The sequence below is a fragment of the Haliotis rufescens genome, unplaced genomic scaffold, assembly GCF_023055435.1.
Source record: "Haliotis rufescens isolate VD_foot unplaced genomic scaffold, xgHalRufe1.0.p SCAF_13, whole genome shotgun sequence".
In the NCBI taxonomy this organism is placed as follows: Eukaryota; Metazoa; Mollusca; class Gastropoda; order Lepetellida; family Haliotidae; genus Haliotis; species Haliotis rufescens.
In genome coordinates, this window is record NW_025963813.1 from 35,241,184 (window position 1) to 35,265,293 (window position 24,110).

At 39.7% G+C, this 24,110-nt stretch overlaps 2 protein-coding genes across 3 annotated transcripts; one reads left to right on the forward strand and one right to left on the reverse strand.

Moving 5' to 3' along the window:
- The first annotated feature begins 1,433 nt into the window (after window positions 1-1,433).
- Window positions 1,434-9,464, forward strand: LOC124151556 (arylsulfatase B-like). Of its 2 annotated transcripts, none has more exons than XM_046524072.2 (14): window positions 1,434-1,571; window positions 1,719-1,830; window positions 2,070-2,121; window positions 2,758-2,861; window positions 5,224-5,330; window positions 5,444-5,511; window positions 5,676-5,777; window positions 6,226-6,289; window positions 6,545-6,642; window positions 7,333-7,469; window positions 7,898-7,956; window positions 8,140-8,263; window positions 8,479-8,621; window positions 9,188-9,464. In XM_046524072.2, the coding sequence occupies exons 1-14, from the start codon at window positions 1,475-1,477 to the stop codon at window positions 9,358-9,360; spliced, it is 1,440 nt and encodes a 479-aa protein (XP_046380028.1). In that variant the 5' UTR covers window positions 1,434-1,474; the 3' UTR covers window positions 9,361-9,464. The 2 variants fall into 2 exon arrangements, with proteins under 2 accessions (XP_046380028.1, XP_046380029.1); XM_046524073.2 differs by having other exon boundaries at window positions 5,447-5,511.
- A 7,263-nt stretch (window positions 9,465-16,727) lies between these two features.
- Window positions 16,728-23,907, reverse strand: LOC125378639 (arylsulfatase B-like). The gene is made up of 13 exons (XM_048394476.1): window positions 23,802-23,907; window positions 23,059-23,110; window positions 22,046-22,149; window positions 20,483-20,589; window positions 20,271-20,335; window positions 20,016-20,117; window positions 19,496-19,559; window positions 19,198-19,295; window positions 18,649-18,785; window positions 18,006-18,064; window positions 17,685-17,808; window positions 17,346-17,488; window positions 16,728-16,988 (listed from the first exon to the last, which is right to left on the reverse strand). The coding sequence occupies exons 1-13, from the start codon at window positions 23,879-23,881 to the stop codon at window positions 16,816-16,818; spliced, it is 1,308 nt and encodes a 435-aa protein (XP_048250433.1). The 5' UTR covers window positions 23,882-23,907; the 3' UTR covers window positions 16,728-16,815.
- Between the last annotated feature and the right edge of the window lie 203 nt (window positions 23,908-24,110).

Genomic DNA, 24,110 nt, shown 5'->3' on the forward strand with positions numbered 1-24,110 from the left:
ATTGAATGTTCTTTGGACGTTTATAACACACTTGAACCTCTAGATATGGAGGTCACTCCATCGCTACCATTACAGCGTAGAGGACCTTCCCCCACTCACGATCTCTTATCGGGCCTCCATGAGTTGCTCTCCCAATTTATTACAATGGAATTGTAGAGTATTTCGGAACAACCTTAGTGACCTTCAGTTCTTAATTCAAGATTTCAAGCCATCAGCATTTTGTCTTCAAGAAACCTTCTTCAAAACCATAATTTTGATTTAAGACAGTACGATTATTACCATTGCTTTTCCCCTCCAGGGGATAAAGCAACAGGAGGATCTTCTGTTTTGGTGAGGCAGGGCATCCTTCACAGTCCTGTACCTGAGGCTCTAGAAGGGTTTACGTCTTCACGACCCCAATCAACAACATTGAGTTGGCTGTTTTTCATGGGACCATCATGTGTTACAGATTGACGAGTCCCTGTGTGTTTCAGTTTAGATTAGAGACCCGCTATCATGTGCAAGACTTCAAGAAATGTTGATAAACCTTATGCAAATTCCTCAAGGGCCCGCGGACCAACCTATTTTCTAACACGGCATACTTATTCACTCGCTAGATTACTAGGTAATCTTCACATAAAGTAGTATCCTTCATGCAGCATATTATGTAGGATATCATTTCAAACAGAGACCTGATCTTCAAAACTGTTTCATATCGATTCTTGCACTAAACTATGCGGTCGCGAGATTCCCTCAATCGCACTGAATTTGCTAATACCTTCCTACTTTATTGATGCTTCCCTTCTATCTGTTCTGTCCCGGTTGATGAATCTGGGTTAGAATATGTTCCTCCTGTTACATACGGTTGTTAAAAGGGGCGACTAAATAGATTGAGTAGGCAACCTCAAAGGCGGCATATTTCATTGCTCATAAAACCATCACTGGTTTGTTTTGTCCAGACTCGATTATTTACAGATATCTGGCAAAAAGCTGGACTGTTGCTGGATGTAGCGAAAAACGACAAGCACATCAATGTAGGTTGAAGGTCCAGCATGGCATTTTGAAGTATGTATTATATTTATTAACACAATGTAAGTATTTATTATCCTTCCTTGCTGAAAGACTCAGATGTCTGCAATAAACATGTTAGCATGATGTTTTATCTTACCAGCACTTATGTCAAAGTTGTTGCGTAGTTTCGTTATCTGACAGGAATGTACAGCACAGTCGTAAACATTCCATTGCTCATGGTGAGAGATCTGTTCTTAAAAACTGTTTCATATCGATTCTTGCACAAAACTATGCGATTCCCTAAATCTCACTACATGTGCTAAAACGTTCCTACTTTATTGATTAAGTGAGAACAAATGTAATTGTGACAAATACCAGAACATGTCGGTCAAGTTGCTTTATCAGTCTAGTCCATGATATTGGAAGGTCTATGTATAGGCAGATGGTGTCACATGGTCTCATTTCTGCTGAACAAGACAACATAATGGAGGTCCGACAGCTCCTTGCTCTGTTCTTATTGTTCTTCTCATTGACATCAGCGCAGCGTCCGAACATCGTGTTCATTGTGGCTGATGACCTTGGTGAGTGTAGATAGTTAAGGCAATCAGAAAGTGATTAAAGTGAAATACCTACTGAAACAGTATGCCACTCTAAATGCATCTCATTTCAAAGTAGAGATATTTATTCTGTACAACCCGGTATTCATAGGAGACTGTGTCTTTGTACAGGCTGGAATGATGTTGGTTTCCGGAATCCCGACATGAAGACCCCAAACTTCGATAAACTGGCCACAGAGGGAATCATCTTCGAAAATGCATATGTCCAGCCTCTGTGCAGCCCGTAAATCGTTCTAATTTTGTTTCATTCTTATTTTAATGAGACATTAGAAAAACATGTGTTGTAACTTCAGTTGAAGCTTATTCTCACGCACATAAAGACATATATGCATAAAACAAATAAGTTATAAAAAGCAAATACAAATAGATTTAAATAAAGAATGAAGAGAATTTAGATAGAGCTGTATTGTAGAACAACCTATATAATTGCATTACAATCTTACACAAATATCAATGTTTCAGATCTCGTACCGCCTTTATGAGTGGGATGTTTCCATTCCACGTTGGCATGCAGGTAATTTTGTCGATCAATTCATAAATATTAAGAAGTGCAAAAACGCTTTGAGCAATCTATTCACACTATGCATGATGATACAAGTAGGAAATCCCTAAAAAAATGCAGGTTTTATTTAAGGTTATTCTCCCGCTCCTTGTGGCTTAATCCCTTCACTCATTTTTCAACTGACCCTATTGTCACTTAGATGTTTCACCCGTGAAGATCGGGGTTTGAATAGGTCTGCAGAAACCCACTCTGCACGTAAGAGGAGACTATGCTTGTCGTAAGAGACGACTTACGTGATCGGGTGGTCAGACTCGCTGACTTGGTTGATGCATGTCATCGTATCCCAACTGCGTTGATCGATTCTAACGTCAATATCACTGAATTGTCTGTTCCAGCCTCGATTATTTAAATTCCGCTGACACATAGCTGGAATATTGCTAAGAGCAGCGTTAAACAAAAAGCAAAACAAACAAACTTAAATGTTTCTTAAAGCTTTAAGGTTGCAACAAAAGCGTATTACAAAAGCGTGTTTATATCTACTTCTGATCTTCTTTAATCATTCACGTTCCTGATTTTACAGATTTTCATATCATGTCCCATGCGAGCATATAGAAATTGCTCATAAATTAAAGACACATTCATATTCAGCATAAGACTGTGCTCCATGGCCAAGCAGTGTGTGTGCCCCTCAACTATACCTTCCTGCCCCAGGAACTGAAGAAACTCGGCTATGCTACGCACATGATAGGAAAGTAGGTATAATGTCACATTGAAACTACAAATTTGTACAATCATGCAGACAGACAGACAAATTTATTCGGTAATTCAGGCCACCGGCCCATAATACGATGGAAATATACTGAATATATAGAGGGAGGGTTAACGAGACGCTTGGGAAAAGAGTTTCTTCTTGCTCTAGAATACTGGTCACAAATCATAAGAACATAGAATTCATCTTCAACATTGTTATTTCCCTTCGAAAAACAGAAAGTGCAGACACGAAATTATTACACCGGAACATGGCTATAAGTCTACGTTGGTAAGAAGACATATCACAAGTAATTTATGACTCCACATTTAGTAATGACTTGAACTGTGAGTAGTAATTGCATTTCGTTGATGATGTCAGGGAAAGGTGCCACTATTGAGTGAGGTAGTCGTAAAATCTTCGTTTAAAAACTGTCATGAAATATTGAATATTACCAATGTCTTGGCTTAGCCAAACAAAACCAAATCCAAACTGGAATAAAATCATTCTAATATGTGATGCCAGGGTAATATTACCATTATCATCAAGAGATTTTAGTATAATATTATAATAAGCTTGGATGGGTAGCCTGCGTTGTTCCATCTGAATGAGTCTGCTCCAGTACTTGACTGCTCTTGACATGTAGTAGTTATAGTGTAGGGAGATCCCACAACATTCTCCTAGAACCATGTTGTTATTGGTGAACTCATTTACTTTCAAAACGGATTTTCAGAATCTGTTATGGACACTCTCAATAATGTTACAGTAGCTGGTTCCCTCTGATCTCTGACAACAAACATATTTTGTGACATACTTTGAAAAATATATAGACCCTATGGAGCAATACACGTTGGTTTCTGCTAATGTAAAACTTACAGTACATATATGATTATATACCAGTGGACAAACGGTCCTGTTCCTTACTGACTTGTATGGGAAATAATAAATAAACGCAAATAAAGAACGATGTTGCAACAGAACAATATTCCGTGAAACATGAGCTCATCATGACCGTGTCAGTATAATATATGCTGAACCAAAAACATCTAAACATATAAAACAGCAAGGATACAGAATAACCAGTCTCGGTTATCAGCCGAGAGTGATCCATTTTGGAATAAAAAGCATAGACGTGCACGTGATATAAATGGATCACTGAAAATCAATGATGACACCAGGTGTTCGCAATAAAAGGTAGCATGTTTTGCCCTACCGGTAGGCCGCTCACACAATTTCCATAAAAGAGTTGGGTAGGTTGTCAGTTTCACAAGTCAGTATCGTCATAAGCAATGACAAAATACTAACAACGGCGCCCACTTGACGACAAAAAATGTTGAGGACGATTTATGAGCAGTCATTTCAGTTTTTGACTTTGACCTGTCACAGCTGAACCAACTTCGGTAGGTTTGGAGTTCGGTGTACATGACGTTTCATTTCATCCCACACGTCCTGATATAAAGTGATGTGACGGCCATGGGTCTGAAGGATGATCATTAGAGGGGTCCAGTGAGGCTTTCCCATCCAATTATGCTCCTGTCACCTAACGCACTACGTTGAAAAACGCACGCGTAAACGTAACGCTCCATTCAGCGTCGATACACACGCTGAAGATTATCACTGTGGTCAAGCTATAACCTTGTCTGATTCGTAAAGAGGACCTCTATTCCTGTATCTTGAAACATGACCATGTCCGGCGTGCCGTAAAATGACGTTGCATCAAACATAAACGTAGGTTGACCTCATGGTCGGATGTTATCTCTCATCATCGCTTCCTTACAGTCCTTGTACTGAGGTAAGCCAGGGATGCTGTGGGCTGTTAATCTGAAACCGACTTTCTCAAGTGAACCAGATTGATAAGATGACCTCGCCAAAGTGAGGTTACTCGTGGACGTCCAGAAGGTGGTCGGTCCCTGGTGTTCCAAGACTGAATGTTCGGCATTACGATGAACATCAAAACGTCTAGCAACAACATTTAGTGCAATTACGGTTTCACACATTCAAACTGCACGTAACTGCGCATTTTCAAATAGGCGTGGCTAGACCTTTACCGGGTTTGGCTATCAAGATTTTTTTTTTTTTTTGTAGTAAAAGAATTTACGGCCTAACGTGAACTGTGAATGTGACGAATTTCTTACACGAGGGATTTGTACATGCACTGACCCGGGATGCACGTGCATTTTCAGGGTCATCATGGGTAATATTGACGAAGTGTTCGTAAATGTGATAACCATACATGATTCTGAACAAAAACATCCATGCCAGTTATGTTTTAATGTGATTTTTATAGTGCACAGGAATTGTTTTCCGCTTGGATATGTGAGTTGCATTATGAATCTGTACATTTATCATTTGCATTATAATTTCAGATGGCATCTGGGTTTCTGCAAGTGGGAGTGTACACCGACGTACCGAGGCTTCGATACTTTCTTTGGTTATTATAATGGAGCTGAAGACTACTTCAATCACACTGTTGGTACGTATTATTCTGGTTGATGGTTTTAGGGAAAGGGTCGTTTCGTGAATTTACGTTTTACTTATACATTGTTGGCAGCTGTATGATGATCTTGGCTTTTTTTAATATTTCAGCAGAGAAGTACTTGGATTACAGGGACAATCAGCTTCCAGCAAGAAACTATTCTGGGGAATATTCTGCTGTAAGTATACAAAAAACAATTTGTCATTAACATTAGTGTAGTTGACAATTTTCATATCAATCCTGATTATATTTTTTAAAATGCTTACATTTTGTAATATATCAAAGTCCTCGGCAAGTCGGGTTTTGTTTTAGTCATTGTATACAGTCCTATCATCCTTTCAGTTCACATTCGCACAGAGAGCCGTTGACATCATCCATCGACATAATGTATCACAGCCTCTATTTATGTATCTCCCTTATCAGAATGTACATGGGCCTATTGAGGTAAGGAAATTCACAGTATTGAAAACGAGAGTCAGTTTAGTTCCTCCAGCCTTTCTTATCGGTTGAATCTGTAGTACATATGTCACGTATTAACATTAACCTCAATTTAATTATTTTCGAAAGACGTTTCTATTAAGAGAGTTATATATATATATAGTCCAGAATGGATCAATTCATAACCAGCGGCACGATGACCCAGTCCCAATCTTATTTTTTTTTGGGGGGGGGGTTGTCAGCACCCTACCTATAAGGCCTGCATCACTTTGGGCTTTCCTCAAGCATTAAGCTGACACACTGTGAAAGAACTGGAATACTGTTGTAAGTGGCATATTGTGATTTATGGTAATATGGTGATAGTGGTGTCACTGAGGGTGATGCTCTATTTGTTCACAATGCAATGAATGTGTTCAGTTTGTCAATGTATGTACCTCAACAATGGACATCACAGGTGCCCAAGAAGTACGAGGACATGTATCCGAACGTGATTAACAAAGGGCGAAGAAAGTTTAGTGGTATGTACATTAATATATATATCTACATCCTCACATTGTGTGCCTCAGAAAGAAAATAATCAAAGCTTAAAGTAATATTGACTTATTGTTGAGTTGAGTCTTATAAGCGAGTTTTGCCCCAATCTGTAAGTTGGTTTCACCCGAATCGAAAACATCTGCACTATATATCAATGTTTGACCCAGAATAACCTCACCCACCCTGCCATATCTGAAATACTTTTCAAAGCACTGACCCACTACTTTCATTACTTACAGGCATGGTGTCTGCCCTAGATGAGGCAGTTGGAAATGTTACCCAGGCCCTGAAGGATCGGGGCTTGTTTGAAAATACTCTGATTCTATTCACCACAGACGTAAGTAGTTGCAGTTGCAATATCAACATCGGAGAGAATCTTCAATCATTATTTTACAGAATGATTCACGTTTCTTGAACTTGGTGACAATCTTTATGATTGATTGATTTATTGATTGATTGTTGTTTAACGCCGCACTCAGCAAGATCCCAGCTGTATGACGGCAGTCTGTAAATAATCGAGTGATTGACATCATGAGCATCGGTCCACGCAATTTGGATACGGAGACATGCATCAACCACCTGATCATGTTAGCCGCCTCTTACGACAAGCATAGTTTGCATTCTTTGGAAAGCATGAGTAATCAGAATATGTTTCTCACTATTCTTAACAATAATTATACCTTGCCTAACACCTATACCAGTATAACTTTATGACGTTTCACATTAGATGGCAGCAAATAAGATATTTTATTTCTTGTTAATTATTATCAAACCATGCATGGAAGAAACTGCATATTGCAAGACTAAAAAAAATGAAACACACACAGCCACCAAGCAGTTCCATGTTATACAATAGGAACATTACACCTTTACCACTCTAACTTTGTTAGTGAAAAATACAATGAACTGTTCAATTGTTTCAGTTAGTGAAGGGTGAAATACATTTTATTTTGTCAGCTGGATACTCATGTCTCTTTAACCTGCTAACCATATCGTTCTCCCTTGTTATAAACCATTGATTATACAGAATGGAGGTCATATGAAAATGTTCGGCAGCAACTGGCCTCTGAGAGGAGGAAAGTACACGATCTGGGAAGGGGGCACCAGGGGGACATCCTTTATGTATGGTGCTGGGCTCCAAAAGACAAGGACGACCTACGATGGGTAGTAAGACAAGTGAATACAATCAGACCCAATTAAATGATCCTCTTTCGGAAAAGTGTTTCAGTGATAATGCAAATAAAATAAATGATCCTAGTTCGAATTTCGACAGGCATATAGTGAAATAGTAAAGGATTATTGACCTTTCCCGATCGAAACCTGAATTGAAGAAAACATAGCATGTGAAACGTTTCTGTGTTCATGTTTCCATAACCATGTCCACATTGTTACATAACTATGTCTAATATCACTGTAATAATATCATGACTGTATGAGTGTATTCAAAATGTACCTTCGATGACATTCTTGTTACACCACTCATTGAATATATATACTGCATGAACTAAAACTAGTTGAAATGTTTAGTCAATGTTTGATGGGTTTAAGTATGTGTTTTTTTGTAAATGTGAATCGCTTCTACCTCTAAACAGGATGATCCACGCCGTCGACTGGAAACCGACTTTAGTGTCTGCTGCTGGGGGAACACCAGGTAGGGAGATTCTCATTCATATTTCCAAAATATTTTGTCACAATTTCAATCTAGACAGATTATTTGGTAACTTCAAAGAATCAATGAGACAATTTAAAATGTTATTTCGATAAACTATTGCTAAAAATCATCGCCAAGGTTCTTCGAAGTGTTTGTCCACCTTAAATTGCATTTGGGTTGTAGCAACTACCATTGATGGAATAAGTCACTGGGATTCCATTCGAAACGGGCTTCCTTCATCAAGGACAGAGTTCATTTACAACATTGATGACTTTCCAGTTCCGACTGAAGGCCATGCTGGAATAAGGTGTGTTAAGCATGTTTTGTCAACAAATAAGAGTACATACAACAGGCTGTCAGAATTACCAGTATCATTTGTTATTGGGATTTGCATATCTACTATACCTAATCAAGGACCTATTTAATAAGCAATACCTAGTATCACATGCCACTATATGAAGTCGTTATCATTAAAGCAATCAAGTACAGATTTTATGTAACTGTATCTGCATTCTTGTGTAGAGTAGGTGACTACAAGCTGATCCTCGGGTTCCCAGGAGGTCCTGATGGCTGGCACAAACCCATGAACGGAACCAAGGATGACAAATATGAAGAGACAGTTTACACCGCTGGTGATGAACCAGTCCATCTCTTCAACATTCGAGGTACGCAATTATTCAACATAAAAGTGAATGGTCATCCCGAGATGTCCTACATGCTGATCACACAGTACCTACCAGCACCTGTATGTGCTACTGCTATGACCACCTTACTGCGTGTTCGGATTCGACTCGTGGTTATTGATCTGTAATCGTATACATTCAAACCGATGGGTTTCTAAGACCTGGTTTGCTTCAGGTTTTCATCATCACATTCCACTTGAACTTGACCACCGTTACATGATTGCAGCGCCAGCATCAAATACATGCTGCATATGTTAATGGTGGATCCCGGAGCGGTTGGGTAGCCTGGTAGTTAAAGCGTTCGCTCGTCACGCCGAAGACCCGGTTCGATTCCCGACATGGGTACAATGTATGAAGCCTATTTCTGGTGTCCACTGCCGTGATATTGCTAAAATATTGCTAAAAGCGGCATGAAACCATACACACTCACTAATGGTGGATCCAGACCCGAGAATACAAGCTGTTTATAAAATCAATGCAACACCACGATGAATGCATATTGCTTATAAAGCTCTCTCATGTTAACAAATATTCTGATACATATCCAGAGGATCCTACCGAGCACAACGACCTTGCACAGCAGATGCCGGACATGGTGGCGAAGTTGCGTGCCCGGTTCGAGGAATACAAGAAGACGATGGTGCCAGCTAATTTCCCTAAACCGGATCCTGCATCTGATCCCAGAAAATATGGATACGCTTGGACCCCCGGGTGGTGCTGATCAGATTTGCTCGTGTCAGTATATTAGTATGATGTGCATATTAGTATAATAGTGTAATGTGTATTTCGTACGTGCACAATAAACGAAAATTTGTCACGAATCAATATCAGTGTTACTTTAAGGCGAATTTTTTATCAAAGCATCGTCAGCGTTAGCGTGTAATTATTCATTGACTGATAAATAACCTCCAGTTATATTCCAGCTATATCATGACGACCAAGAGGTGAAACCAACGTTCTCCTAGACCACACCAAACTCATATAATCATCTAAAACACAACACAAATATATACTGTAACGGCTGTGTGGTACACGGCAGTTTATTTACGAAGCTCACGCAACACACAGTGACATCACTTCACTCCATATACCATTATTACATATCATATATCATATATAATATCGAAACATACGGATTGTAATGGTGGATGAAGCCCGACATGTCAAACCAGAGATAAAATCTTTTGTGAATACAAAAAGCTCTGGAACCGTGTTCTCCCTACGAATGCAACAGCACCAGTAACTGGTGAGTTTACAGAATTTGAATTTTGACCTTTTACATACGTCATACATACTTTTACAAATACAGATTATACACAAAACCTTTATTTTACTCATCTTACATGGGTCACACACACCCAATACAGCAGTATTATAGTGGTTCTGCCAACCGAATTAGTCTTATGGATCCGCAGCCTACCGTGCATTATGTAGCCAATGAAATGCAAACATACATTCAAAGTAGTGTTCTAAAGGCTCTGCAGCCACAATGCACACGTGAAAGTTAACACAATTATACCAGTGGGTATTATAACATCTCTCCAGCTTCATCAACAAACATGACATGTCAACAGCGACACTTAACCGTAACAGAATGTAACCTCACCGTCACACGTCCACATCTCAAACGAAATCCCTGAAACACATGAAAAAGGTGTCAGAAACAGAATAATGTAAAAAGAAAGAAAACAAAACATGTGTACATGCTCATGAAGCAAACATCAATAAATTTATATGTTGAGAGAGGCGACAACATAAAACCCTACCCTTTTAAACCCCCAAATATCAGCGCCATATAGTGGCATAATTACCACCCTTGGTTATAGAACGTACCACTAGGAGAAAGTAGTTTCCCCCTGATTCAAAACGTCAAACGAGGGAAACATCATTTCAAAAATAATTATCATTGGTATACATTCTGTTCATGTGAACATAAGGACAATATTATGCATCTAATATGTTTTCACCACACAAGTTTGCATATATCCATGTATAACGATGACGCGGGATTGTACACGGGTTCACGTGTTTTTTCGGTGAACAATTGACTTGCCTTCGCATAAGTGTCCTTTGGTCACGCCAGAAACCTATGATAGTGGGTTCGAACCCCGGAGCGCCCCGATTATGATATAAATCACATTCTGCAACATTCCAGCTATATGACGTCGGTCTGTAAATAATCGAGTCAGTTCCATACAATCCAGTGATTAACATCTTGAGCATTGATCTACACAACTGGGATACCATGACATGCATCAACCACGTCAGCGAGCCTGACCACCCGATCCCGTTGGTCGCCTCTTACGGCAAGCAATCACCTTTAATGGCAAGCATGGGTTGTTGAAGGCCTATTCTAACCCTGTTCTTATCTCAACTTCCATTAAACCAGACAAAGTAACCAGTAATTTCGAATCTTTTCTGATTGGATCCTTTTTCAAACTAGACCCAAAGTTCATTACATGGGATCAGAATCAAACCACATATAACTGTTCTTAACATTAACTAAATAAATGCGACAAACACCCTTCCCATAATACGACATAAACCTTTTCCGACTCAACATGTCAGCACATCGAACTTGGTGGTAGTTGGTGATCCAACCCAGGATCATCTGAAAATCAATGATCAAGTGAAACCATTTTCACTGATGAGTTCAAGGTTATCGTTTCATGTGTCACTTCGTTGGATCTACAACACTGTCATTCAGAAGTGATGGGATGTGCAATTTGGGACTATACGTTGAACATCCTGGCTGAATTATAATAATTCCGATAATCGCAATAAACTTAAAATAACCATTTTCGACCTGAATAATCAGTATGTATCACAGTGTACACGTGGATGTTTGCTAAAAACGCACGTGAATGTACATCCAAAATATATTCAACGTTATGAAATGTTAACCACATACAATGCTTGACAATGCCACCACCAAAGGCGTGTTTAAAAAACCCAGCAAATCTGAAAGATACTGCCCAGCATATCTCTTTGAACAATGAATGCATGTCGGAGTGTAACTAATTGATTGAACATAATAAATTGTGTGAGTGTGAGTTAATTCGAAACCTATTCATGTTGATGTATGGGTGGGCAGCTACATTAAATCTTACTCATCATCTACCTACTTAGTACTGATGACGTTGGTAATTCATGAATGTTGTTAAACGTTTGCTGCTCCTGCCTGCATTAATTTTATTTCAGATGCTCAAGTCTGGTGAATGAACATTTTGTTTAAATCAGTGTTCGTTGATGTATTTTACAGGTGCCTATTTAGACTACCGAGATAACAAACTTCCTGCTTGGGATTACAAGGTAGAGTATTCAGTAGTGAGTAATGTGCACAAAAATCGCCTCTAGTAGTTATATATATCGATATTGGACGATGGTGTTAATAAGTATCACCATGTTCCAGATTCAAGTTAGGTACTGATACCAGCTGCGTATCTTGATTAATGTGAACTTTTGCAATGTACAACATGTTGTTCTTCTACCACTGTAGATAGTCACGAGGGAAACCAAGGTCAGAAGGATAATTTTGTTCCTCTACCACTGTAGATAGTCACGAGGGAAACCAAGGTCAGAAGGATCCCAAGATCAACACTTATTCTTGTCGTAAGAGGTGACTAAATGGATCCGGTGGTCTGACTTGGGTGACTGTGTGTCATGGTATGATGATGGAATGGGACCCAGATTGTATAAACCACTAATTGCTCTGGCCCAGATCCCATAAAACCGCCGTAACCGGCCAGTTCTTCCTCGGGGAAGGTTCAGACAAGGCCACGCCTGCCCCTCTCTTCGCTCCAACCTAAGCCAGTTCTCTCTCATCTCAGGCCAGTTCTTATTCACTGTGGTCGTACCTCCCCACGTATTCAAACATGTAGGAAAGTAACTTATTTATATAATTATGCCCAGTCTCCCCCCCCCCCCCCCCCCCCCCCCCCCCCCCCCACCAATGGATTTCTTCAGGAACTCCATATTTGACATGTTTCACATATTTATGAAACTTTATATTCGTCTTCAAATAGTTTAGATATTTTACCACAATATAGAAAAGTTTCTATATTTATAACTGTGAAATATAAGGATGTTTATGTAAATTAATGATTATTGACAAATGTTAATCTTCTATGATGCCCACGATATTGATGAAGCTTTTTGTGTATTCATTTCTCTGTATCATTCACAAACGGTTTTATTGACATTAAAATGGAAAAAAAGTTCGCAACTCAAGAAGAGGTGGATCTTTCTAAAATGCTTAATTGCCGCTAATGTATCCCTCTGTTAAGGTATTAAATAATGAGATTATCAACAAAACAAATGCAAAACAATAACACCTGTTTGTATGTTGTGTTTCCTCCTTGTGTCTAAATGAATTTCAGGTAGTTATTTGTGAATTTAGATATATCTGATGATTAGATGTATCTGAGGTCTTAAATACGATGGTTATACTGAGAACTGCTCATTCTATACTGTTTTCATTCACTAAAATAGTCAGGCTTTTATAATATCACAATGTATGTATCAAACTTAAATAATTTGTCAAATACTCATTCTGTTGCTCTGTTTCAGTATACATTCGCACAGAAAGCTGTTGACATCATCCACCAGCACAACGTCTCCCGGCCTCTGTTTATGTACCTGCCCTATCAGAATGTCCATGCTCCTATTGAGGTAATTAGGAAGTCTTTTAGGTAGCTTCGTTACAAGACAAAAACGAGCATCTTCCGTCGCATCAGTTTTGTCTGTCTGTTTGAAAAAAAATATTTCTGGAACAGCTCCTTCTTTTCCATGGAGATGAGCAGCATCCTATGCCATGCGACTTCTGAGAGAATGCAAACAGGGAGATTTGGGAATTAAGATGAATACAATTGCACCCCCCAGTATGTGTATCTTAATTCCCAAGAATGTATGTTTTGAAAGTCTAGACAGTACAATATGTTTAGCCAAATTAATGCTTTTAGCTTTCTTTGAAAATGTCACTGGATGAGTCGACTTCAAATAGTTGAAATATTTATCTGTCGGAGGAAATAATTGCAAAATCACCAGACATTTGATACTCATGCATTTTCATGTTCTTATTTGCCAATTTGTTATATTCAGGTTCCCGAAAAGTACTTCAACGTGTATTCTAATGTGATAGACCAAGGTCGCAGAACATACTCAGGAAATCTTTTGTTCAAACTGTAATTACACATACATTCCTCTTCGTGTTCCCTATTCCTACCCCGTGGTGTAGGGGATAGACAGATTCGATCGCCTGTCCGTGTCATACCAAATGATACGGTACTTAATTAATATATGGTACTTGCTTGTTGTTTCCTGCCTCTTGATGGGCATTAAGCGGATAAAGCAAGGACGTGTTGCCTTGGAATCAGTATAATGTGCCTAAGTTGTGGTATCCCTGCTAAACTGTGAATATATGTTATGAAAACAAAATGCTTACATGATTACAGAATTGTATGTTGATATGATCTATTTTTAGGAATGGTGTCTGCCCTCGACGAAGCAGTTGGAATCGTTACACGGGCACTTGAGGAGAAGGGGTTGTTTGAAAACACACTGATTCTATTCATAGTGAGGAAGGTCGTATTCTTGATCAAACGAAATAGTGTGAATGGAAAGTGTCGTTAATGAGTGCACAGAGGATATTTAATATCACTCAAGAATGGCGGTCCTATTAACGTTTATGCTAGCAACTGGCCTCTGAGAGGAGGGAAGCACATAATCTGGGAGGGGGTACGAGGGGGGACATCCTTCATGTATGGCACTGGACTAAAAAAGACAAGACAACTTATAATGGGTTCGTAGACGCCACCCATCTAATGTTGGGCATCTATGAGAAGAATGGCATTTAAAGGGAGATAAAGGGTCGATTAATAATCATCTGAGCTAACGATGTTGGGTAAAGAGATCAGACAGTACAGGACATCTCAAACACATACGCAATCCCAGAACCATGTTATTACAGAATGATGCATGCTGTCATAGTGCGATTTTACTTTGTTGAGTAACGTTGCAGCCAGAAATATTCCGGTGTACCAGGCTGAACTTTCCGCTTGCCAGTTCTTCCCCGCGGACGAAATAGCCGAGGCTTAGGAATATCCCAGTGTTCTTCAGTGAATTTGAGATAAACTGATTAAAAGAGGGGTATGATTGAGCCTGCGTTCAGATATGGGTTAATTTCCAAATTTGACCGCAGAAGTTTTAATATCACACCTCCTGTTTTTTTCCAAATACATTGACATGATGACATTAAGGTGATGGGTAGGAACTGAAGTGCGCCAATACCTAAACACCAAATTCATTGGAATTTGATATAAATCCATGTAAATTTCATAACTAGCTCAACTAGTATATGTACATGTAATTACCCCCGCTGAAGTTTTAATTTCAGTCTAAATTTCGTATATTTGCTATCACATGCTGTCATTCTGAGTGATAACATTTTACATCAGTTCCACATTTCTTTCCAAAACGATTTGAAGGCCGCACAGAACAACCTTGTCTGCATTTATACATACCTTATTATACATTATAAGGTGAAGTATATTATAATGATAAGAAACATATACAAACATTACAATAATGAAGTATCCTCCACTGTTAATCCTCTACTGTTAATCCTCCACTTGCTATATATATTCTGCACTATGTCCCTCATTCAGTCTTGCTTGACAACGGTATAAGGATCTATACCGAAACGTCGCTTTTTACAGTATTAAAGAAGTTGTTATCCACAAAATTGTGTCTATCTTGTCATACGATAGTCCATTGTACGATTCCAACGAAATTTTACTGTGGCCTTTCTTGTAACCTTTATCAACCAACTTTTGTGAGCCAGAGCCGTATGTCACTCAAAAAAACGGATGTTCGACTGTACCTCACAAGTTGTGAAATGTAGACAAACTTAAGACTGGTGCTGCAGTAATATTTCTCGACATGAAGGAAAGTTGACGATTGCAAAGTAGAAGTCATCACACTAAGGGTCTTGTTTGACACAGAAGATGCGGTTTTACCTTTCTCATTTATCTGTATTTGGAAGGGACTTGGCTATTTGATCATTATTCGTTTGGTTTGGTGTGTTGTTTTACACCGCACTCAGCAATATTCCAGCTATATGACGGCGGTCTGTAAAAAATCGAATCTAGACCAGTGATTTACATCATGAACATCGATCGACACAATTGGGATCGATGACATGCATCTACCCAGGCAGCACCCACCCGATCCCGTTAGTCGCCTTTTACGACAAGCATAGTCGCCTTTTAAGGCAAGCATGGGTTGCTGAAGACCTATTCTACGCCGGATCTTCACGGGTCTTGATCATTATCGAACAATATCTGATCAACTATACACATGAAGATTAAGGTAAAGGTCAACGTTGTTGCCAACGTGTCCTAAAACTCAAACACATGGATGTTATCTATGTAGTTTGCACACTCAAAGGCAAGTCAGTTGTTCACCCAAAATAAAAATTAGATTTGTTTGTTTGTTTGTTGTTTAACGCCGCATTCAGCAATATCCCAGATATATGACGGCGGTCTGTAAATAATCGAATCTGGACCAGACAACCAAGTTATTGACATCATGAGCATCGATCCACGCAATTTAGATCGATGACATGCACATATGTACAAGAAGCAGGAATTGACGTCCTATTGGGACTAGTCAAACGTTGTGGACCGGGATATTTCAATCTTATTTGTTGGATGAGTTCTTTATATAGTCAAAACATGAGCCTCTGCAAACTTTGAGTAGCAGATATATTAATGAAACATAAAGTGATTTTCGAACGATTTTCGATTTCAGAAATTTCACCGATAACATTCCGTGCCATTGTTAAATGCAAACCTTTGGGCTCAGCGTGTGTGCATCATTGAATGAAAGAAATTCCCAATAGTGTACAATTCTAGAATGTATACCAATGACATATTTGTATTGCAAGTGTCGTTAAAGTATTGGCCGGAATGATATACCTTAAACATTACAGGATGCTCTGGGAAAAGTCTAGATCAGTCAATAATTAATTACTCACGGTAACCATGGCTATCCTTTGATAAAAGACTTCGTCATTAAGTCATGCTTATGTTAACTAACACATTTTAATTTATTATGCGCGTACGAAATGAAGATTATACCATAAGAGCATGATTCATATTGACACAAGTACATCTCCTTAGCACCACCCGGGGCTCCAAACGCCTCCAAACTTTTGGGGGTCAGATGCAGGATCCGGATCGGGGAAATTGGCTGGCACCATGGTCTTCTTGTACTCCTCAAACCGGGCATGCAACTTCGCCACCATGTCTGGCATCTGCTGTGCAAGGTCATTGTGCTCAGTCGGATCCTCTGAATGTGAAACGTAATATGTGTAAAAACTTAGGGGAAGAGAGTTTTATAAGCATTGTTTTCATCGTGATGTTGCATACATTTTGGAGCATGAATCAAGTTTAGTAATGATGGGATGATGAGAACCTAAAAGACAAGTCTTGAAATGCATCAGAATGAGAGGGTTCTACTAAGCGTTGAATGTATACTATTATGGATCGATCAAAATTACTAGCCGAATCCAAACACACAGTAAGTGACTTTGCAGTTTTGCAGCAGTACACATAGGTGCTGATACGTACTGTGTGCCCAACGCTAAGGAGGACTACTAAAGACAAATGACAAATACTCAGATTTATATGTTAATTCATAGCGCACCTCGAATGTTGAAGAGATGGACTGGAGAATCTCCTTTGACATAAACTGTCTGTTCATATTGTTCATACTGGGTTGTGTTCATGGGTCTGTGCCAGCCATCAGGAGCCCCAGCGTATCCCATGATGAGCTTGTAGTCTCCTACTCTGATACATAATAATGCAAATAGGTATTTCATTGCTTTTAAGATCACGACTGTATACAGTGCAGTGGCGTGTGATATGGTACTTGAAATAGTTCATTGATTAGGTATGTAAATATGCAAATCGGGGTACACCATGCAGGTAACTCAGTCAAGCTGTTGCATTTAAACTTATTTGATGACAAGACGTCCTAAAATACCTTATTCCAGCATGGCCTTCGACAGGAATTTCAGTGTAGTCAATGTTGTAGATGAACTCTGTCCTTGATGAAGGGAGCCCGTTTCGAATAGAATCCCAGTGACTCATTCCATCAATGGTAGTTTCTGTGCCCCATATGCAACGAAAGGTGTAAAACCGTTGTGTTGTACCTTGCCGATGTTTTTTTTGTTATTTTCTGAACATTTTATCAATCTAATGGCACATTCAAAATCATGTCACCAATTCTTTCAAGATACAAAATAATCTTTCATTATTGCAATTGAGACACAATTCGGTAAAGTATAAATGAGAATCTCCTTACCCGGTGTTCCCCCGGCAGCAGATACTAAAGTGGGCTTCCAGTCGACAGCGTGGATCATCCTGTTTAGAGATAGAAGCCATTAACATATGAAAATATACCACCAGCTAAAAATCCGCCAAACATTGTCAACAACATTTCAATTAGTTTCAGTTGATGTACTTAACAATCAATGATTGGTTTTGTTTAACGCCGCACTCAGCAATATTCCAGATATATGACGGCGGTCTGTAAATAATCCAGTCTGGACCAGACAATCCAGTGATTGACATCATGAGCATCGATCCACTCAATTGTAATCGATGACATGCATGAAACAAGTCAGCAAGTCTGACCACCCGATCTCGTTAGTCGCCTCTTACAAGCATAGTCGCCTTGTACGACAAGTATGGGTTGCTGAAGACTTATTCTACCCCGGATATTCATGGGTCGGGTGTATAAAGACTTTATTGAAGGTGTATTTTGAACAAACACCAATGGAATAAAATTAGTATAGTGAGGACAGTTGTTTACCAAAATGTACGTGGTCTTTTACTGAATAACCATGTTCTGCCGTAATTATTTCCAGGATAATCTTTTGGATTTTAGGGATTATCACTAAGGTACTTAACATTGAGTTTTGTCTTATTGTATTTTATGGCGTTACCCATTGTATGTAGTCCTTGTCTTCTGGAGCCCAGCACCATACATGAAGGATGTCCCTCTCGTACCACCCTCCCAGATCGAGTGCTTCCCTCCTCTCAGGGGCCAGTTGTTGGCACAAGCTTCGAGAGCGCCGCCATTCTGAATGATCAATGTTTTATTCGAAGAGAGAATGACACGATTAGCAGTTGGATTCTTCACGAATACCGTTGAAATGGCAATCGTTTGATGTTCCAAATGTATAACACACAACGGTTTGGTGGTTTGTGTGTTTCTTTTTAGACACGCAATTGCACTTTCTGTCGTTCAGGATTCATGATCACAAGAAATAGAAATAATCTATTTTTTCTTTCCTCAACTGCAGAATGACAAGCCATACTTTTGTTGGTTTTAGGCAAGGTATATTTAATCATCAAAAAACGGAGGTCAAGGCTGATAAGTCAAAATTAATGAAGCTGTTCACAGAGTTCAAGATACGAGAAGCATTCTGTACAAAATGTACAGAAAACCTCTGTACAAAACTTCTCCCAATGGTAATACTGCAACTACTTACATCGGTGGTGAATAGAATCAGAGTATTTTCAAACAAGCCCCGATCCTTCAGGGCCTGGGTAACATTACCCACTGCCTCATCCAGGGCAGACACCATTCCTGTTGGGAATGAAAATACTGGATCGGTGCTTTGAACAGTATTTCCGGGGTCTCATGTGACGGTTATGCTGATCAACTTAATAAAAGTAAATAACAATTGATTGGAACTATGATCATAATATTTTCTTAGAAATACTTTGTGAGGATTTCAGAGACAAGTGTTTGAATAAAATATGAAATACGGACATAAACTTCCATACCACTCATCGTCCTTCGCCCTTTGTTAATCACATTCGGGTACATATCCTCATACTTCTCAGGAACCTGTGATGTAAACAAGTAGAGGTACACATATTGACAACAAGTACATGGTAATTGCATTGTAATTAAATATAACCTCACCTAAAGAAACACCACCACCGACCTAAATTTTTTTGAAATGGTAACCCATTCATCGATTGAAAATATATAAGTCTTAGCAACAATGTCTTTCGAAAAAAGTGAAGCTGACGTGCATGTTAAGACAACTGGCATCATGCGCGCTCAACCTACAAGAGTGATTATGGTTTTACGCCGTTTTTAAAAATATTCCAGCACTATTACGGCGGAGAACACCAAAAATGGACCTCACACATTGTACCCATGTCGGGAATCGAACTCGGGTCTTCCGCGTGACGGGAGAACGCTTTAACCACTAGGTTACCCGACCGCCCCTCAACCTACAAGAAAGCCTGGTGGCATTAAACGGGAACACGTTCTCAATACAGAGAATTTCGTTACCTGAAGAGGACCATGTACGTTCTGATAAGGGAGGTACATAAACAACGGCTGTGAAACATTGTGTCGATGAATGATGTCAACGGCTCTCTGAGCGAATGTGAACTGAAATGGTAATAGAAGTGAATATAATGTTCAGGCAAATAAATGATTCACCGAGGATGTAGATATGTTACAAAAAGTAAGTATTTTAAGAATATAATTGCGATGGATATGAAGATTGTCAACTCAAGTTTGTCTTTTCCCTTGCATACTTACAGCAGAATATTCTCCCGAATAGTTTCTTGCGGGAAGCTGATTGTCCGTGTAGTCTAAATACTTTCCTGGTGAAATATGAATTATACTTAGACCATAATACATCTTACATCATATTCTTACATCTACTAACAATGAATAGGTGAAACGTTTATTCACGAAATGACGTCTAAAACAAGCTTCCATAAAACCCCACAAGTTTTAATGATACGCACCAACAGTGTGATTGAAGTAGTCTTCACCTGCGTTATAATAGCCAAAGAAAGTATCGAATCCTCGGTACGTCGGTGTGCACTCCCACTTGCAGAAACCCAGATGCCATCTGGAGTCACAAAATGCTTGTATCGTTTAAAATGCAACTCATAAGTAATCATATATACTACCGACAAAAACAAAGGGATCTGATGCTTTGAACATAGCTATCGTTTAGGTGTACATTTACAATACTGAACGCAACATCATCAATCTAATCATAAATAAATTTCACATCATATATGAACAGTACGTGTCCCAGGAGCACACATAAGACAAAGTGTGTGCGCCTGTAGGTGAATTCATAATCACTTATGGAATATTGCTAGGTACACGCCTAGAATGCCACAATTAACAGATGAAATGACGTCAATATTCCAAGTTGCCCAAATGTTTGTTCAAATCGAAATGTTTCTATTCCCGTCTGTGGGACAAGTGCCATCAAACAGGTCGGGTTGCAATGAGACATGGTCGTGGGAGACGTAACAACGACAACTAGACAAGATCGTCTCATTACATCAATTTTGCAATAGATACAAATCTGCTCCTGGTAGCAATATAGAATTTCGTACAATAACAGGGAAGCGAATTTCAACTTCTACCTTTAATAAACGGAAAGGAACTAACTTCAAGGCATTCTGTGAAGTGTGTGGATCTTACAGCTTATCATAGGCGGGAAAGATTGAGATGGGCTAGGTAACTCTAGGGACGGCGTTACGCCGTTTGCATACGATTAAATGTTTTGCTTCCCTTTCACAGATGGCAGACTTACTGGCAGAAAGTATTGAACTGCACGATAACAATGCCACATCATGCCGAGGTCGTTACCGATTACTTTCAAGGAGATGGCATATGGACATTGGACTGGTCCGCCAGTACGCCTCCTACCCGGCACCCGGCACCCGCCAGCGTCACTCAGCCTGAGAAACACCTGATATTGATCTACTCGTCCGAAATTAATTTAACAGACATGTATCGTCATTACGCCTTCACTATGATTTCATTAGATACTTCATTTCTCTGGAGACCGGAAGGTCCGCGGTTCGATCCCCAGCCGCGTCATACGAAAAAACGTCAAAAGATGGTCCTTGTTGTTACCCTGTCTGGCGCTCGGCATTAAGGGCTAAAACAAGGACTGGTCGGCTCGGAGTCAGTGTACTGTGTCTGAGTGGGGTATTCATGTTAAACTGCGGCATGGTATCTCAGTGTGCTAGCACTATAAATCGGCATCAGTTCGGACTAGTACAAGCAGACACACACACACACACACACACACACACACACACACACACACACGTGCATGCACGTCGCTATATAAGTGCAATAATCTTGGACGCGAGGTTGAGCCCCATTTGACCTCACCTCACCTTCATTACCATCTACAAATGTATCTAAGAATGATGTTTCTTCCCAGAAGACACATGTCTCAAGTTGTCATCTGAAGGTTTAATGATTGTGTGTCGTGCAGTATGTTTTCATTTATTCCAGGTTATGAATGCTTAACTTCAATGTTACATAGTACCTACTTTCCGATCATGTGCGTAGTGTATCCGAGATTCTTCAGTTCCTGGGGCAGGAAGGTATAGTTGAGGGGTACACATGCTGCTTGGCTAGCTCCCAAAACCCTGTGCTAAATATGATGTTCTCTTCGTAAAAATCATATACGCTCACAGGTGAGGGGACACGGGTGGCCCAGTCGTCTAAGGCGCCACGATTCGCTGTGCAGAGTTGTGTCGCTTGGACACGCCACAAACCTATGATTGTGGGTTCGAATCCCGGTTCGCCCCGATTATGTTTCTAGGTTTGTCAGCACCATACCCGTGCTCGTGGGTTTCACCGCAGTGGTCAACGTCTGAGACCTGCATCACTTCGAGCGTTCCTCCCACATTAAGCTGACATGCCATGATATAACTGTAATACTGTTAAAAGCGACGTTAAACCAAACTCACTCACTCACTCACGGGTGATATGAAATGAAAATCATTTTGATCAGAAATGTGAATCATGAAAAGCTATTAGAAGTGGCTACCTTTTAAAAGAGCAAACAATTAAATCTGACGATAGGTCTTGAAAGATAGTTTATTCTAAAACAGGACCAATCAAACAATGAGTGAAGGGATTTACCCTCAAGGAGCGGCAGAGTATCACTCAATACAACTTGTATTTTTTCAGGGATTTCCCACTTGTATCATGGGTGACTATGCTTGTCGCAAAAAAGGCGACTAACGGGATCGGGTGGTCAGGTTCGCTGACTTGGTTGATACATGTCATCGATCCCAATTGCATGGATCGATGCTCATGATATTAATCACTGGATTGTCTGGTCCAGACTCGATTATTTACAGACCGTCGTCATATAGCTGGAATATTGCTGAGTGCGACGCAAAGCAACAAACCAAACCAACCAAACCAAAACTTGTATCATGATTTATATTGTGTATGTACGTCCTAATATGCCAGTATGACGAATAGTATAATATAACCAAGCAGTTGATAGATAGCTGCTCTGACCATGTTGAGAAAACAACGACATACTTACCTGCATTCCTACGTGGAATGGAAACATTCCACTCATAAAGGCGGTTCGGGATCTGAAACAATGATTGAATACTTCAATGATATTGTTATTACATAGGCAGTTCGGCAATATAGCTCCAACCCAAACCAGTTCAGGTCTTAGAAAGGCATTTAGAAGTCATACACACGAGGAAGAGAATATATGGATGTCAACATCTTTACTATGAGAAACAGAACGTTTTGGAGTATATGCTTACTCCTTCATCAGTGAGTGAGTGAGTGAGTTGGGTTTAACGCCGCTTTTAACAGTATTCCAGTTATATCACGGCGTGTCAGCTTAATGTGGGAGGAAAGCCCGAAGTGATGCAGGTCTCAGACGTTAACCACTTCGGTGAAACCCACGAGCACGGGTATGGTGCTGACAAACCTAGAAACATAATCGGGGCGAACCGGGATTCGAACCCACAATCATAGGTTTGTGGCGTGCCCAAGGGACGCAACTCTGCACAGCGAATCGCGGCGCCTTAGACGACTGGGCCACCCGTGCCCGCTGCTCCTTCATCAGGCGAAGTTCATTCTTCAAATTCACCCACTGCTGTTTTTTGCTTTTGTTTATGGCTTTTTGAAAACGTACGTGTATTTTTTATTTTTTATTTGATTAGGCAATTAGAAATTGAAGGATAAAACAAGTAACATGTATATGTCTTTTCTTACGTCTCTAATGTTTTCTAAAAATCAAGATGAAAGAATATAAGAACACTTTACGGGCTGCACAGAGGCTGGACATATGCATTTTCGAAGATGATTCCTTCTGTTGCCAGTTTGTCGATGTTTGGGGTCATCATGTCGGGATTCCGGAAACCAACATCATTCCAACCTGTATGAACACAGAGTTCCCTGAATACTCGGTTATGAAGACAACACCACCGTGTTAACATCTCTACTTTGAAATGAGACACATTTTGATTGACCCATTTCAATACGTATTTCACATTAATTTAATGTCTTATTGTCTTTACTACCTATACTCGCCTAAGTCATCTGCCACAATAAAGATGATGTTTGGACGCTGGG